Source organism: Syngnathoides biaculeatus, chromosome 15, assembly GCF_019802595.1.
Source record: "Syngnathoides biaculeatus isolate LvHL_M chromosome 15, ASM1980259v1, whole genome shotgun sequence".
In the NCBI taxonomy this organism is placed as follows: domain Eukaryota; kingdom Metazoa; phylum Chordata; class Actinopteri; order Syngnathiformes; family Syngnathidae; genus Syngnathoides; species Syngnathoides biaculeatus.
The window spans coordinates 21,098,727-21,115,066 of NC_084654.1; the positions used below are offsets into that span (position 1 = coordinate 21,098,727).

The 16,340-nt window shown below is 43.3% G+C and overlaps 3 protein-coding genes across 6 annotated transcripts; all 3 read right to left on the minus strand.

Annotated features, from left to right (window-relative positions):
• Positions 1 to 980: 980 nt before the first annotated feature.
• Positions 981 to 7,737, minus strand: pacc1 (proton activated chloride channel 1). 2 transcript variants are annotated; one of them, XM_061844802.1, is made up of 8 exons: positions 7,553 to 7,737; positions 6,608 to 6,710; positions 5,231 to 5,440; positions 4,934 to 5,088; positions 4,717 to 4,856; positions 3,828 to 3,969; positions 3,649 to 3,756; positions 981 to 1,621 (listed from the first exon to the last, which is right to left on the minus strand). In XM_061844802.1, exons 1-8 carry the CDS (start codon positions 7,580 to 7,582, stop codon positions 1,466 to 1,468), a joined length of 1,044 nt encoding a protein of 347 aa, XP_061700786.1. In that variant the 5' UTR covers positions 7,583 to 7,737; the 3' UTR covers positions 981 to 1,465. The 2 variants fall into 2 exon arrangements, with proteins under 2 accessions (XP_061700786.1, XP_061700785.1); XM_061844801.1 differs by having other exon boundaries at positions 4,717 to 4,859; positions 7,553 to 7,735.
• Positions 7,738 to 9,431: 1,694 nt separating this feature from the next.
• Positions 9,432 to 12,936, minus strand: LOC133513685 (nucleolar and spindle-associated protein 1-like). Of its 2 annotated transcripts, none has more exons than XM_061844671.1 (11): positions 12,707 to 12,936; positions 12,559 to 12,624; positions 12,322 to 12,480; positions 12,128 to 12,248; positions 11,911 to 12,000; positions 11,730 to 11,833; positions 11,488 to 11,648; positions 11,210 to 11,337; positions 9,960 to 10,070; positions 9,791 to 9,884; positions 9,432 to 9,705 (listed from the first exon to the last, which is right to left on the minus strand). In XM_061844671.1, exons 1-11 carry the CDS (start codon positions 12,779 to 12,781, stop codon positions 9,618 to 9,620), a joined length of 1,197 nt encoding a protein of 398 aa, XP_061700655.1. In that variant the 5' UTR covers positions 12,782 to 12,936; the 3' UTR covers positions 9,432 to 9,617. The 2 variants fall into 2 exon arrangements, with proteins under 2 accessions (XP_061700655.1, XP_061700654.1); XM_061844670.1 differs by having other exon boundaries at positions 12,128 to 12,251; positions 12,707 to 12,934.
• Positions 12,937 to 14,459: 1,523 nt separating this feature from the next.
• Positions 14,460 to 15,986, minus strand: LOC133513686 (protein GVQW3-like). Of its 2 annotated transcripts, XM_061844672.1 has the most exons (4): positions 15,770 to 15,982; positions 15,592 to 15,657; positions 15,355 to 15,472; positions 14,460 to 15,255 (listed from the first exon to the last, which is right to left on the minus strand). In XM_061844672.1, exons 1-4 carry the CDS (start codon positions 15,842 to 15,844, stop codon positions 14,900 to 14,902), a joined length of 615 nt encoding a protein of 204 aa, XP_061700656.1. In that variant the 5' UTR covers positions 15,845 to 15,982; the 3' UTR covers positions 14,460 to 14,899. The 2 variants fall into 2 exon arrangements, with proteins under 2 accessions (XP_061700656.1, XP_061700657.1); XM_061844673.1 differs by lacking the exon at positions 15,592 to 15,657 and having other exon boundaries at positions 15,770 to 15,986.
• Positions 15,987 to 16,340: the final 354 nt, after the last annotated feature.

Here is a 16,340-nt window from a genome sequence, read left to right on the forward strand (position 1 = left end):
CCACCACAATGGATTTCAAATGAAACGAACAAGATGTGCTGCTGCAGAACGTCAACTTTCACTTGAAGGTACATTTTAATCACGTGAGCAATGTCCCAATAAAGTATATATGTACCTGTACCCTAATACTACCAAGTATTTCGTTATTCAGACGTATGTATCTTATCATTGCAGTTCAGTTGTATGAAAATGTGTAAAATCCCTCGTAATTTGGGGGTTCTAGTCTGAAGATGTGGAATTTTTAAATTGAAAATGGAAATGCAATGTTTTATGGTAGGGAAAACAAATATTGTGCATCAATTTCTGATTTTCGTCTTAGAAGATTGGAAATGCAGATGTTCTACGGTGGATGAAAAAAAAAATCAGCATCAATTTCGGAATTTTGTCTCAGAAGATGCCAAAAAAAAGGTTCCTTTGAAATACTGCATTTGAAGTTGGTGTTTAAAAAAAAAAAAAAAAAAATATGGGTGTAAATATGTAAAGTGCCTCAAATGTTCTTACGTATTCGTGTGGAAAGTTGGAATCGTTTCAATCGGGTTGAAACGTGTAGCATTAGGTTAAAAAAAAATCATATTTCTGCATTGAATTGGGGACATTGTCTTGCAGATGTGGAATAGAGTACTCGCAATAAAGGGATAGTTTGAAAAATTGTTCCGTTGATATTTCGCTTTTGACGTCGGTAACCTTGAAACCCTTCCAGAAATGTGGAATGTGAAAAATAGGATGAATATGCTTTACATTTTGAAATTCAAATAATTTTAATCAAATGACAAATGTGTCAGGATGAGGTAAATTTCCAAAATGTCTCAGTTAATATGGGAATATTGCCAAGGGGAAACGTGAAATAATGACAAATTGGAATTTGGGGAATGTGGAAAAAAATGTAAAATGCCACTAAAGAGTTCAAAATGTTTGAATAATTGAGTGGGAATCTGATTTATGGTTGCCTAAATGTCACATAATTCGTAAAACACGAGATATGAAGCACACACTGACATGTATTCAAGTCCCTTTGATACAATCAAAGACAACAGCGGGACATTAAATCTTCAACACTACAAAATTCAACCGCACAGAATCAAAACAAATAATATAAAATTGTGCAGCAGTAAAATAAACAACACATTAGATCAACAGGTTTGACTTTGACAACAACGCTACACGTAGAACGGTTAAAAATAAAATTAAAAACATTTGAGTATCTGTAATCACTCATTTATGCGCAGCGGACGCATTTGTCGCAAAGTTTGGGAAACAGAAGTGAAATATCTGAATGTGGCGATAAAAGATGCTCCATTCATTTGTTTCTACTTCGTAATCACGACAAAATGATGTGACAAAAGATGAAATGCGTCTTGTTTCAAAACGGTCCCAAAAACCACTGCGAGCGCAACGGAACATTTTGGCGGTGTCCGGACTTGGCTGCGCTTTTTCTTGAACATTCAAAAGTTCCCCCGTGTTGCGTTTACGTGCCAAGTTGGCGGGCTTTGTTCCTCAGGTGGCGCTTGCGCATTCTGATGATCCACTGGACGGTCAGCTTGGCGAAGTTGGCCGCCTTGAAGAGCGCCATGAAGACGCCGCAGAGAATGGCGGCCGACGACCACGGGTTTGCCGTCACGATCTGTTTGAATGTAAAAATAATAATAATCATCATTTTTCCACCGAGCGGTTCGGAACGCTACAATTCCGTTGTAAGTGCAGTACGGTGACATCCATTGCAAATGAACCTCGTGTAACCTATAAAAAATATTCAGAACTGTCCATATTTGTAGTTTCAACCAGTGGTGTCAAACTCAAGGCCCGGGGGCCAGATCCGGCCCGCCGCATGATTTTATGTGGCCCACAAAGGCAAATCATGTATCGTAATTCCCGACCTACAGAGCGCACTTGATTATAAACCTCACGCAGTGCGTTTGTAAAGGAAATACCATTTGGTACATACATACGCTACAGCTGTGTAAAAGCCGCTAGTGCCCACATTGTAACCGACATTGAAACACGAGAAATTTACAAAGAAAGACGGTACAAAGAGAGTTTAACGCAAGCGGCGTGCTAACAGGGCCGGTTAAAAAAAAACATACTGGTGAAAATCACTGAGACACGGCAGTAACACACTAGCGCAGAGCTAACAGGGCCGGACCGGTAAAAGTCACTTTCTCGGCACATATATTCCACTGGTCTCACTCCTTTTTTTTCCGCTCGAGTGCCCCCTTGCGGCCGTCAGAAAAAAATGCACAAATTAGCCGCATCACCGCATAAACCGCAGGGTTGAAAGGGTGTGAAAAAAGTCGCGGCTTATCGGCCGGAAATTACAGTTATATCAACTTCCATGATTTTTGTGACAGTCTGGAGCAAAATTTCAAATTGTCATATCATAAATGATAAAGTTGAGACATCGCAAGCATTTTCGGGTTACCAAACATGAACAATAGTTGAAAAAAACCATTAAGCTTGATTTCTGATTACAAAACTACTTCATAAATTTCATGTGTAAATATGATGAGAAAGATTTTCATGGCTTCAAAGTCGTAATGGCCGTCTGAGGGAAAGGGTAACAAAACAGTGACACCCCTGGTTTAAACCATAGATGTACAACAGACCATGATCGCAAGACACTTAAGTACAGTGACGCCTCGGTTCTCAAGCACAATCCGTTCCAGAAAACGGTTCGAGAAGTGATTTGTTCGAAAACCGAATCGATGTTTCCCATTACAATGAAAGGAAAAAGAAGTAATGCGTTCCAAGCCCTATAAATTTGGCTTTTTAAAGCATTTTTTTAGCTTTTCCTGATAATAAATTGCATAGTAGAAATACATGAAAAGTTTGAATACTTAATATAATAAAATAATTGAAGAAAAAAAATTTTTTTTTTGCTTAAAATGTATGCTTTCGTAGTAGAGTACGCTAGGCTGGGAGTGCATTGCCGCATCTGTAGCGACTCGACTTGCTTTCTTTGGAGCCATGATTGGGGGGTAATACGGTAGTCTTCGATAAGAAGAAAAACAACAGTCACTACCGGGACACATCTGTGGACAGACGCTGCGTTACACAGAACAAAAGTCCGCTGGTTGCGCCGCGAGTTATGTCATTTCCTGTTTTTTTCGGGTGCGTTCGATTTAACAATAACAAAACGCGTCGTGGGTGACTCAGCTGCTTGCGCCGCACGCATTATGTTATTTACGTGTTTTTTCGGCGGCGTGGGAATTCACAACAAAGCGCGTCGCGGGCCAGCTGGTCTGGCCGCGCTCAATGTGTTATTTCCCGGTTTTGTCGGGGGCGTCGAGTACCGATTTTCGTACGTAAAAAAACAATCTCGAAATTTTCGTTCCAAAACCGATTTGTTCGAAAACGAGGACGTTCGAGAACCGAGGCTTTACCACATTCCCCTTATAAACAAATGATTTGATCTTGTGGGGGATATACACCCAAAGTCCACGTGGACTTCCATAGTAACAGTAACTCCCCCTAACAACCCAGACCAAACCTTTGTGCTCTCTGACATCTTGTCTCTCAATGAAAGTATTGATGTGGCGCCATCTGGTGGCACTTGAGTGCCGGCAACTTATGTTAAATTGAAGGGAGAATTTTCATTTGAAGAGGCAATCGCCCGAGAAGCGTGCTGGGAGCACGTCGGGATCCTGAACCCACCAGTCGGATTTCTTGCGTAAAGGGATCCCGCCACTCAAAGACAGCAAAGAAAAGCTCGTTGCTCCTCTCGGGTTCGGGCCTCTTGTCGTTGAACTTGACCAGAGCGGACTGAAAGACCAAACACCATCAAGACCCGAAGACAACGCAGACTCAGGCCTCGCGACCGCCGACTCCTCTACCTCTTGTCGAAACTGCACCGATTGGCTGCTCTTCCCCGATGTCCTCACCAAGGACATCTTGACCCACGTGCGGAAGCCACCGGAGAAGGTCCACGTGGAGTAGTTCCTCTCGCAGTCCCTCATGAACTCTGATTTATTCAAACTGGATGGTAGATTAAAAAAAAAAAAAACAACTAATCAATAATGGACCACGGCACAGGTGTCAAACCCAACGCCCGCGGGCTAAGTACGGCCCGCGACACGATTTTATGTGGCCCGCGAAGGCGAATCACGTGTGTCAACTCCCATGATTCTTGTTCAAATCTGTACAAATATTTCAACTTGTCATATCATGAATGATAATGTGGAGATGTTGCAAGCATTTTTGGAAAAAAAAAAAAAAAAAAAAACCACCATTAACCTTGATGTCCGATTCCAAAACTAGTTCTGAAATTTCATGTGCAAATATGATGAAGCCATTGAAGGTTTTTATGGTTTCGGTCACAACACGGCGCCACGGTGGGATCAGCCGGTAAAACGTCGACCTCACAGTTCTGAGGACCAGGGTTCAAATCCTGGCCCCGCTTGCGTGGGTTTTCTCCGGGCACTCTGGTTTCCTCCCACATCCCAAAAATATGCAACATTAATTGGACACTCCAAATTGCCCGTAGGTGTGATTGTGAGTCCGACTGTTTGTCTCTATGTGCCCTGCGATTGGCTGGCAACTAGTTCAGGGTGTACCCCGCCTCCTGCCCGTCGACAGCTGGGATAGACTCCGGCGCTCCCCGCGACCCTCGTGAGGATAAGTGGCAGAGAAAATGGAGGGATGGATTCGAGCACACAAACCAATAACATCAATATGGTCCCGGGGAAAAAAATAAATATAAGCGATCATCAAATGTGGCTTTACCTGTGATCCAGATCACTAAACTTGGCAAACAGCATGTACGGGATTGCGCTAAAGTCCTCCTCGGTCTTGTTCTGACTGAACTGGATGAAGACCACCTCCCGACTGCGGACGTCCGAAGGTCCCCGCACGACCAGCGCCTTCTTCTGCGGCACAGACACGAGCAAGTTGGCGTTTGCAACAGGGCCCCCCCCCCCGGCGCCGCCGCCGCCGCCTTTACCTGCGTTCCGTTGGCGAAGGGCCCGTAGTACGTCACCTCTTTGACGACGCAGTCGCCCTCTCGAGGCCGGCCGGGGTCCACCAGGGGCGGGAGGTCGTCGTGGTAGCGGTGCCGGCAGCTCAGCAGCCGGGCCTGGCCGGGATACAAAGCGATGCCTGCGGCCACGGAAACGGCGTCAGAACAACCGATCGAAGGGATATTCTCACGGCGTGCCCCGTGCGCTGCGGTATCAAAGAACCCCGACCTTGTGGAACACCGGTAAGATTGACGGGGGGGGGGGCGCTTTCGGATACACACCCGGCGGGGAGAAGGCGTCCACCTCCTTGTAGGTGACGGACATGACGGGATGGTTGAGCTTCTCCAGGAAGTCGGAGATGGTCTGGTAGGCCAGGAAGGCGGCCACCGCCGTCAGCAGCAGGTAGATGAAGATGAGCGCCACCGTGAACACGTTCTTCAGGCAGGCCTTGCTGACGCGCGGGGGCGCCGTGCCGCCCCCGGAGTCGTCCTCTGAGGAGGGCGTGGAAAGCGGGGGTGATGACCAACAACGTAGCACATAAAAAACCCCCATCAGAAATAATATTATAGTAACAGAAATCGAGATAGGCATATTTATACATCACGTAATTCATTCGGGCGGCACGGCGGCCTCACAGTTCTGAGGACCCGTGTTCGATCCCCGCCTGTGTGGAGTTTGCACGTTCTCCCCGTGCCTGCGTGGCTTTTCTCCGGGCACTCCGGTTTCCTCCCACATCCCCAAAAACGTGCAACACGAACTGGACACTCTAAATTGCCCCAAGGTGTGATTGTGAGTGCGATTGGCTGTTTGTTTCGATGTGCCCTGCGATTGGCTGACGACCGGTTCAGGGTGTACCTCGCCTCCTGCCCGTTGAGAGCTGGGACTCCCCGAGACCCTCGTGAGGATAAGCGGCAAAGAAAATGGATGGATGGAAAATTCATTCGCGGTGGCCTCACAGTTCTGGGGACCCGGGCTTGATCCTGGCCCCCGGGATAGGCTCCAGCACTACCTGCGACACTTGTGAGGATAAGTGGCTAAGAAGATGGATGGATGGAAAAATGGTAAAAATACAAAATAAGATAAAAATGTACATTTAATAAAATCACTCCTCTCACTTGTTATGAATAATAAACAACAAAGAAATCCATCCATTCATTTTCTTGGGCGCCTATCCTCACAAGGGTCGCGAGGAATGCCGGAGCCTGTCCAGGCTGCCATTGAGCAGGAGGCGGGGTACACCCTGAACTGGTCGCCAGCCAATCGCAGGACAAACAGCCGCACTCACAATCGCAACCTCGGGGCAATTTCGAGTGTCAAATTAATGTCGCATAGTTTTGGGATATGGAAGGATACCGTAGTGCCCCGGAGAAAAGCCACGCAGGCACGGGGAGAACGTGCAAACTCCACACAGGCGGGTCCGGGATCGAACCCGGGACCTCAGAACACTGAGCTCGAAGCTTTCCAGCTGACATACTGTGCCGCCCTACAAAGAAATCTACAGAATAAAAAAAAATAATAATAATCAAGTTTCAGCACATGCTCACACACAATCCCTAGAGTGCAATTTTTTTTTCCCGCTGGTGAACCGTGCACAAAAAGAAATTAAAAAAAATAAATAATCATCATCTTGAGAAAATAAAAGTAACAACTGTTCGCACCTGGCAAAATGCTCTCGCCGCGCCCCTCGCCGTCCTTTTCCACGACATCGCGGAAAAAATCGGGTGACTGCAATTCTTCGCTGCGCTCATCGTCGTCGTTCAACTGCGGCACCACACGACGAGAATATCAATAAGGGAACGAGATATGAAATGCAGCGGCGCCTCGAGAGTCGACATGTGCCATTTTTGAAAACAACTTTGAATTGGGGGAAAATTGTCGTTCTGTGGAAAATGACAAAATTTGCAAAAAACATTTTTTAAATAAAATTCAGGAAATAAAAAAATATATAATAAAAATGAACTATCACAAACATACTTTATATTAGCCTTATAAAATAATTTAGATTCAAATTTTTAAAAAATTATTCTGTAGATACAGTGTACTGTAAACTTTATTTATTTATTTAAATGTGCAGCATTTTAAAAACATTTTTTAAAAAATGAAAACATTAAAAATAAAACCTTCACATACAAAAAATATATATCCTTGAAGATTAAAGAAAATGAAATATTAGACCATTACAAAGGATCCTGTAATGGAATGCAAATAGTAATACTAACAATTATTATTACATTATACACACATTTGTATTCCATTTTTCAGAACCGTGGGGTTTCGAAAGCAATTTGTATTTCGCTCGAAAATCTGATTTTCAACATTGGATTCTGTCCACAAAAAAAAATCCATAAATCAATGAATGAAAGAACATTCCCCTCCCCAAAAAATAAGCAAGTGTCAGCTTGTTCATTCAGGAAGTTTCTTTTCCTGCACTTGCATGTCACGTGACGTCAAGTACGGAGATCACACGAGATTAATGATTTACAGAGTATGCACACAAGTGACGCGCAAGAAAAACGTCATCATACGAAAAGCCGCGTGTTCCTGACTCTAAAGCTACAGTGATAAAAATTTGGACTGTTGTTATTACACACCAAGCAACATACCTCTCGATAAGTTGTGTCCTTTCCGAGCATACCGTAAACTATCCTCTCCGGAACGAGCACTTTTTTCGTGTTTAACCGCCCCCGCTCCACCCACCCTCAACTTTTAGTCAACATTTTTACGCAAAAATGCCACAGACATGCACAGAAAAATGAGCCCCACTCCACGGAGACCCAAAAACAATCATAAAGGCGACAAAGTTCGGGAGGAGTTTTGCTAGATTACGCACTGTGCGTCATTTCCTGACGTTGCCTTCCAGGAGCATCGGAGACCGCGAAACAACGATATGTTTGTCCCTGTAAAACGAAAACTTGGGATGGGAGGAGGCTTGAGTATGGCCACAAAACCCGAGACCGTCACTGTGGTTTGCTACTTTTTGGCCACGAAATTCCAATTCGTGGGTTTAATAGCGTCTTCATTATCCGGATAAACAAATGGAGCGCACCCTTTTCCCTGTTGGTTCAAGAGAAAGTGCGCTCGATTTGTTTACCAAAGTTATGAATTTGTATTTTGTCCACAATATTAGGAATACTCAGTCGAGCTTGAATATTAAGAAAGCGGCTTTAATGGTCAGTTACCTGAATAATAGTTGATGGTTGAACCTTTGGACCATAATTATCTAAAATAACACCACAACTCCCGCCAGAGGAGGTGGCGGTAGCGGCATCGCGTGAATTTTGGCACTTTTTCTTCAGCTGGAACTGGGGACCTGAGACAAGGTGGAAGGAACGATGAAGACTTCAAATCCAGAAGTCACCGTTAGCGCAAAACCAAATGGCTAAAAAAAGCAAAAAAAAAAAAACCCCTCTTGAAAATCATCACTCAGGATATTCATAATTTTCCCATAATATAGTTTGGGCACTTTTTTTAATACTAGGGTTTATTACGATGATGTAATTATTTATTATCAATTTATTATACTATTTTTACAGTATTGTTTTATATTAATATATTATACTTTATTGACTATTAATATAGTGTTATTTAATATAAAAAATATAATATTTAATATGATTTTAGTATTAATAGGTTACTTTTTTTATGCCCACACTTTGATTCAGATATAGATACATCCTATATAGATCAAATTTAAGACGTGTGGTATATTTTGCCATTTCTGTTTGAAGCTTTAACGGTAAATATTTGGACCTTTGCTGAGAGCCATTATTATTATTTATTTACTATTAGTATTTATTATTTATTGATTATACCATTTCTAAAATATTTAGTATTATTAATATATTCTTTTCATTAATCGATTAATTTAATATTATACTATTTTATAGAAATTTAATATTATATTATTAATAATGTTAAATGTATTATTCCCCCCCCCCCCCCATTGATGATAGCAAACTGTCCAGGCTCCGATGAGGAAAAGCACCCTCATAACACAATGCTGTGCACTTTTAGACATACTTTTCAAATCATTTCCAGCTTTATACAAGTCAAAAATTCTTAATTGTAGGCCTAGGGCACACAGGTGTCAAACTCAAGGCCCCGGGGGTCCAGATCCGGCCCTCCACCTGATTTTATGTGGCCCGCGCAGGCAAATTACGAGTATGAACTTCCATGATTTTTGTTAAAAATCTGTACCAAAATACGACATTGCCGTATCATAAATGATAATGCAAGCATTATTGTGTACCAAAGCATCGGCAGTACTTTAAAACACAATAACGTCGCTTTCTAATTCAAAAACTAGCTCATATATTTCACGCGTAAATATGATGAGGCGAAAGATTTTGATGGGTTTCACAGTCATAACGGAGCTCTGAGGGAAACCGGAACCACAAAAATGAGTTTGGCGCCCCTGGTTTGGAGTCTAGACCTTTTCAATTTATTGGCCTGGTGAGTTGAACGCAGAGCTAGCAAAAAAGGTGAATTGCAGCCTTTTTATTGTGAAAACAACAACAAAGCACCCGAAAGAACATACCGGGCTTTTAATAACATCATCAACGTCAATGTGCTCAAATCGATGGCGCGCAAGATAAAATAATAATAACCATAAGATCCTTAAAACGAGACAGACGACATATTTACAAGAAGAAGATGGGGTCCAAAAGTTTACATCATCACCAGGCCTCGCCGCGCGCAGATTAAGTTGGACTTCTTTGCTTTGCGCTCTTCCGCAAGTTTGGCGTGTCTCTCGTCCCTGGAATCGTAATGTTTGTCAACGTGAAAACGATTATGATGCGGATATTAAAAAAAAAAAAAAAAATTGCATAATTAATACCCACCTGGTCTGCACTTGGTGCTGTTTGTAGTTTTTTCGAGAGTCCGCGAGCAAAGACTTGCGGGCGCTGTTTTCGTCCACGAACGGCTTCAGCTTCCCTACGAGCGCGAACGGACGCGGTTACAGGTCAGTGATGGGGCCGTGTCGAGACGAGAAGGCGGACATTTTGTTACCCGTGTGAGGCTTGTAGGTGAGCGGCCGGGCCAGGCTGGCCTTCAGGTCGAAAGCTGACTTCTTCTGCGTCCCTGGAGTGACGCTCGTGTTGCCGGTGAACACAAAGGATGCTTTGGGGTGGGGTGGGGACAAAGAGACAAAGCCTTGATTATCATCTCCACCTTCCAAATTCACTCATCTACACTAATTTTGGTGGAGAAGCTAGAAAGCGTTGGCCTCACAGCTCTGAGCTCCCGGGTTCGATCCCCCATCCCAAAAATACGCAACATTCATTGGACGCTCTAAATTGCCTCTAGCTGTGATCGTGAATACAACCGTTTGTCTCGATGTGCCCTGCGATTGGCTGGCAGACGGTTCAGGGCGTACCCCGCCTCCTGCCCGTTGGGATAGGCTCCGGCACCCCCCACCCCCTTGTGAGGGTAAGCGTCAGTGGAATATATGTGCCGAGGAAGTGACTTTTTTTTTCAGCCGTGTTAGCGCTGCGCTAGCGTTAAAGCTGTGCTAGCGTGTTGCTCAGTGCTTTTTAGCTGTATGTTTTTTTTTTTTTTAAAACCAACCCTGTTAGCTACTCGCTAGCGCGTTTCTGCTGTGTTGCTGCCACGTCTCAGTGATTTAGGTATGTTTTTTTTTTTTACCAGCTCTGTTAGTGCTGTGCTAACATGTTGCTACTGTGTAGCTGCCGCGGCAGCTATTTTTTTTACTTCTCCTTATCGGTATGTTTTTTTTTTTTTTTTTAAATCGGCCCTGTTAGCGCTGTGCTAGCGTGTTGCTGTTGTGTTACTGCTGTGTCTCTGTGATTTTTACTGGTATGTTTTTCCTTTTTAAACCGGCCCTGTTAGCGCCACGGTAGCGCGTTTCTGCTGTGTTACTGCCATGTCTTAGTGATTTAGGCGTTTTTTTTTTTTTTTTTTTTTAACAGCTCTGTTAGTGCTGTGCTGCCGTTTTGCTACTGCGTAGCTGCCGCGGCAGCTTTTATTTTGTCCTTCTTATCGGTATGTTTTTTTTTTTTAAACCAGCCCTGTTCGCGCTACCATGTTGTTGCTATGTTAAGATAAGATATTGTTTACATTTAAGAAAATAATGAAAGTAAAATAAAAGTAAAGTAGTCTTCAGTGTTAAAACTTTGAAAACTCTTTCTGTGTACGGTCTTCCTTTGTAAATATCTCGTGTTACAATGTGGGCACTTGCAGCTTTAACACGGGTGCGGCTTATGTATGCGCCAAATGCCAAAAGGAAGTTTTGTACCGACCTGAAGGTCTGGTGGCAGACCAAGCAGCGGATTTCCTCTCTCTTCCCGTCTGCTGCTTGGGCGTGCTGACGGCCAAGGCCAGCGACATGCGCGGCGGCGTCTTCGCCTGCGAGCTCGCCTCTGAGAACCTGCACGGAAACGTAAATATTATGCAGGACGTGGAAGAGGATCGGGTAGGACTGTGAGGATCAATAACTTCCTCCCGTAAATATCTTTAAAAAGGGAGGGAGCTATACAAGCTCGACTCAGGTGACGTAAAAACTACGCTGCAGACTCACCTGACGTTAATCCTTCTTGTCGAAAGGACGACGGGCTTGAATGCGGCGTCTTTCTGTTTCTCAAGCATCTTGTTTTTGGAATCTGGTTTGGCCTCCGCCAGCGGATTCTTCTTCCTGTAGAGGGCGGGGCTGAACAGGGACACGTCGGCGTCCTTCGCCGCCTGCCACAACGCGGGCGTCACTTCCGTTACGCTATGTCGGCAAACCGTCAGCGACAAAAAGACTGCGACCTGCGTGTGTACCTTGAGTTGTTGGACAGGCCCCATATTGGTCTTCTTCTTCCTCTGCACGTAGTCGTCGATGGATTCCATCTTGCTGAAATGGGCCTCGTGGAGTTTTTGGAAGTCTGTGCGGGAAAAGGACGGGAGATTGATGTTCAAGCGGTCTTTTATGATTCAGTGCTGAGGAAAAAGGAGCGCATACTGGGGGTGGTTGGTTTCAGGGCTGCCTTCTTCACCCGCTGCCCCTTGTAACGAGGGATTTTAGGAGCTTTGGCCACACGGAGAACGCGATCTGCAAAACACCATTGAGGGGAAAAAATAAAAATAAAAAAATGTAAAAAGTCACACCAGAGTCTAGGGATTGGTGCACTAATATAACGCACATCATGATAGTACGGATGAATATAAAGATTGGTGACCTGCTTCATCCTTGGCATCATTCTGAACTCGACTGCTCGAGCTTGAAGACTCGACCAGGGGCTCATTCTCTCCCTCCCGTCTCTTCTTTAAGACGGGGTCCTGCGGGGCCACTTCACCGTCCTCCTACGATGGAAGAACATTCGGTGATGTGTTCACTGACCCTGGCTTAGGGCGCGCGACGCCTATAGCCCACCTCATCATCCGGTTTAGCATCTGAGTCACGGACTCTCTGCTTTTTGGTGTTCGCTCTGCCTCGACGTGTGTTCACAAACACCGAGGAGCTGCAAGGCACCACCTTGGACTCGTCCGCCTTCACTTCAGCAACAGTAACATCGGCCACCATCTTTTCTAACTGAACAACACGAAGAAAAGAATTTGAACATTTCGACAAATCCGCCGGATCGTAACATTGTTCGTTGTTCAAGTTTACCTTGTCTTCCTCTCTAGCATTTTGTTGTTGGAAATGCTTCTTAATGGCTTTCTGCAACTTGTCGGCCTATTTTCACACGAACAGAGCCGTTGGACGAGTACTTTCGAAAGACAACAAAAATTGCAGCGACTGCATGTTTGCCCCTTACCTTCATATTAGCCTTCAGACCCAGCTCCTTCGCGAGGACGCGTAGCTCCGCGTATTTCATCGCGTCGAAATCCATGGCTAACAATGACTTTTAAAAAAGTGAGGAAAACGAGGAATAAAGGAGCAGAAACTCGCGTGCGACGCACGATGCTCTTGCTGCACAACAGCACGAATCGGTAACGCGACTGAGATTCAAAACAGAGCCGCGGCGCACGTGATTGGACGGCGTGGCAAGAGAGGAGACGCTCTCGTCCAATCGCAGGCGTGAATATCCGATCGCCTTAAACCAATCGGCGAACAGTTGCATTTTTCCCGAATTCCACTTTTTTTTTTTTTTTGCTTGACGACGTTGCTTATTTACATCATAAAATATCTGCCGTGTTTCTTCTGTTTCTATGCAAAAATAAAAAACTTGGAAGACTCAGCTTCAGTGAAAAAAAAGTCGTTTGGTTTCTTCAGTCGTTATAGGTTCATTGAGGTGGGTGAAATGTGTGATTTTAGATGTTTAACGATGTAAATGTTATCTGAAAAAAATAAAACATAACCACACTTTTCATTTGTATCACGCTTGTCTGTCGGGTTCACTAACTTAAAAAAATATATACTGGATAGCGCATACACATCGAGCGGTATGTCGATTGGTTGAACCCAGTTGGCCGCCATCTTGGTACTCCCAAAAAATGTGTGTAAGGCGTGATTTACGACCTGGAATATGGCGAAGTTTTTCTCCAAATTTGGGATGTAGAATTAAAACTGATCGCGTGAGATTGACATTTTTTTTTACTTCTGATAACATGAAGGATTTTTAATTCGACTTGGTAACCCAAAAAAAGGCGAAGTGCAAAGGAAAGACATAACACCGCGATACCAAGAAACCTCGCACATGACTGAGGGCCCGATTTCGGTGACGCTGTAAAGCACTATTACCATAACATAGCAAAAAAAAAAAAAAAATGTCATTAAAAACATTACATTTTAAGTCAATCAGTTCGATATGAAGAGTTTGTTTTCAAAACGAGACATAGGCATTTTTTTTCAGATTTACGAAACTCGCACCAAAATTATCCATTCGGAGCTGGATAATTTTGGTGCGAGTTTCGTAAATCTGAAAAAAAATGGCTATGTCTCGTTTTGAAAACAAACTTCATATATTTTTGGAAATATGGGAAAATACATGCTAAACGCATTGTTCATTTGTTGTCTCTGGAATGTCCTCTTTCAGAATGTAAACTTGCTTGCTCGCATTTGAAAATCAAATTCTATATTATGAAATTCATTAAAAAATTCACAGAAAATGTGCTTTCTTGCCTAACTACAGATGAAGTTTGGGAAAATATTCACAAAAACCTTCGACCTATAAAGGTGAAGCAGAGTGAACAGTGAACAACAACAAACGTAAACAAAACTTTGCTCAAGTGAATTAAGTTCATCAGAAAATAATAACAAAAAAATCTTTACAAACAAACTTTAAAGTGTCAAAGTAAATCTTTGTGGAATGTTTTCTCACAGCCACGAAACTGGCGATTAACACAAAGGTCGGCAAGGTTGTTTTGGGAGTATCAAGATGGCGGATGCCGACTTCAATTTTGGTGCTTAGCAACCAGCATCGAATATGGCAAGCTCCCATCCGGGCACTGTACTGCGAAAAGCAAGTGCAAGAAGTAGCCTCATACCCAATTTATGAGTTTAAATATCTGACTCCTTCCACATAGGTTACCCCCCCTCTAAAAAAATAAAATTAAAAACCCCTGGCACAACGTACATGTCTTTTAATTTATGCAACAACTCATCAAAACATCTCTTTTGTGATGTAAAAAAAATTGAATAAGATAAAACATGTCAAAACGTTTTCTACTATTGTAACACACATCCATGTGCAACTTGATTGAAAAACTAAAATGACATCTTTTGGAGGGGGAAATAAAAAGCAACTGATATAGTGGAGATGCAAAAGTGTGCACACCCTCAAGTCGCCGGGGTTATACCGCCATATCTGTTCAGAATGAAGCAATCACGTTCAAACTTTTATTCAATGGGATTCAGCACACACTTGGTCGCATTAAAAATGCAGCCGATTAACCCCAAATAAGGTTCGGATGTTCCGGTAGGCTTTTCCTGGGATTTTTCTATCAGTTCAGTTCATCATAGTCCCCCCAAAAAAATCGTTCCCCGATTATCATTCAGTCGGGAAGCGTCATACTTTCTGCATGCCCAAATCTTCCGTGATAATCTTCCAGACGTTGTCCCTGTTCATGCCCAGCTCGTTTGCGATCAACCGCACCGTCAACCTGCGATCGCCGCGCAGCATCTGCCTGACGCGCTCGATGTTGGCCTCGGTCCTGCTCGTGGACGGCCTCCCGCTCCTGGGGTCGTCCTCCACGTCCTCGCGTCCCTCTTTGAACCTCTTGCACCACTCAAAAACGCGCGAGCGCGACATGGTGTCGTCGCCGTACACTTGCTGCAGCAATGCCAGGGCTTCGGACGGACTTTTGCCCAACCGCACCAGAAACTTCAGGTTTGTCCGTTGCTCGGTGCTCACTGCTTGACGACCTGACGGGAGAACGCAAAAATATGCATATATTGTTTCATCTTCCTCTGTCAAATTTTATCATCTACTTGATATATATTTTGAAACATTTTGCAACACACCTACTGCATCGTCCTTGCTGCTCTGCATTTGGCTCCTCTTGTCTGACGCGATGCAAACCACATCCTTAGTTTCATCTGCCTTCACCCCAGCGGCGACATCACCTCCCGTCTCTTCTACCTAGATAACATTAAAAAAAAAAAATAAGAAGAATATATAGGAATTAATACAGGAACACCCCAATGTACTATTTTGACGAATCTGCAGCTGTAAGTCACGTTTGATGACTCAAAGTTTACCTTATCTTCATCATTACACTTTTGTTGCTCAAAATGCTTTTTAATGGCTTCCAACAACCTGTCAGCCTGTATGCAGACGAATATAGCAATTATATCACTATTTTAAGGGGGAAAAAAAATAATAACTTTACAGCGTTGGCGAAATGTTTGTTCGTAAACTAACTGTCGTTCACCTTACCTTCATGTTCGCCTTCAGACCGAGATGTTTCGCGAGGCCACGTAGCTCCCCATATTTCATCGAATCCAAATCCATCGTTTATAACGCTTATTAAAAAAAAAAACAACAGAAACGAGTTTCTTTTTTTTCTATGCTTCTTTTTTGGCGTCCTCCTTTCTTCTTTTTTTTTTTAATCAGAATGACAGTTGGCAACCATTTCTCATGTGCGGTTACCGCCACCTACCGGACCGGAATATGGCTCACACTTGGCGTATTTTCGTATTATTATGATGATTAATATTATTTTTTTAACCATATTTTTTTTCACCCACAGTCAAAGTCTGTCAATTCTATGTAAAGTGAAAATGAATGTCTTTTAAATATGACACACTAAAGAGAGGCGCGTGAAGGATGAATGAGGCCAGAAGAAAGGATAAAAGATGTATGAGTGGCAGTTGAAGCCAGAGGTTTACATCCACTGTGCAAATATATATTATCTTATATTATTATTATTATTATTAAGTGCAAAGTAGGTCACAGTTCCTGTTTTTTTTTTTTTTTTTCATTCAAAACAAAAGTCAAATATGATTTT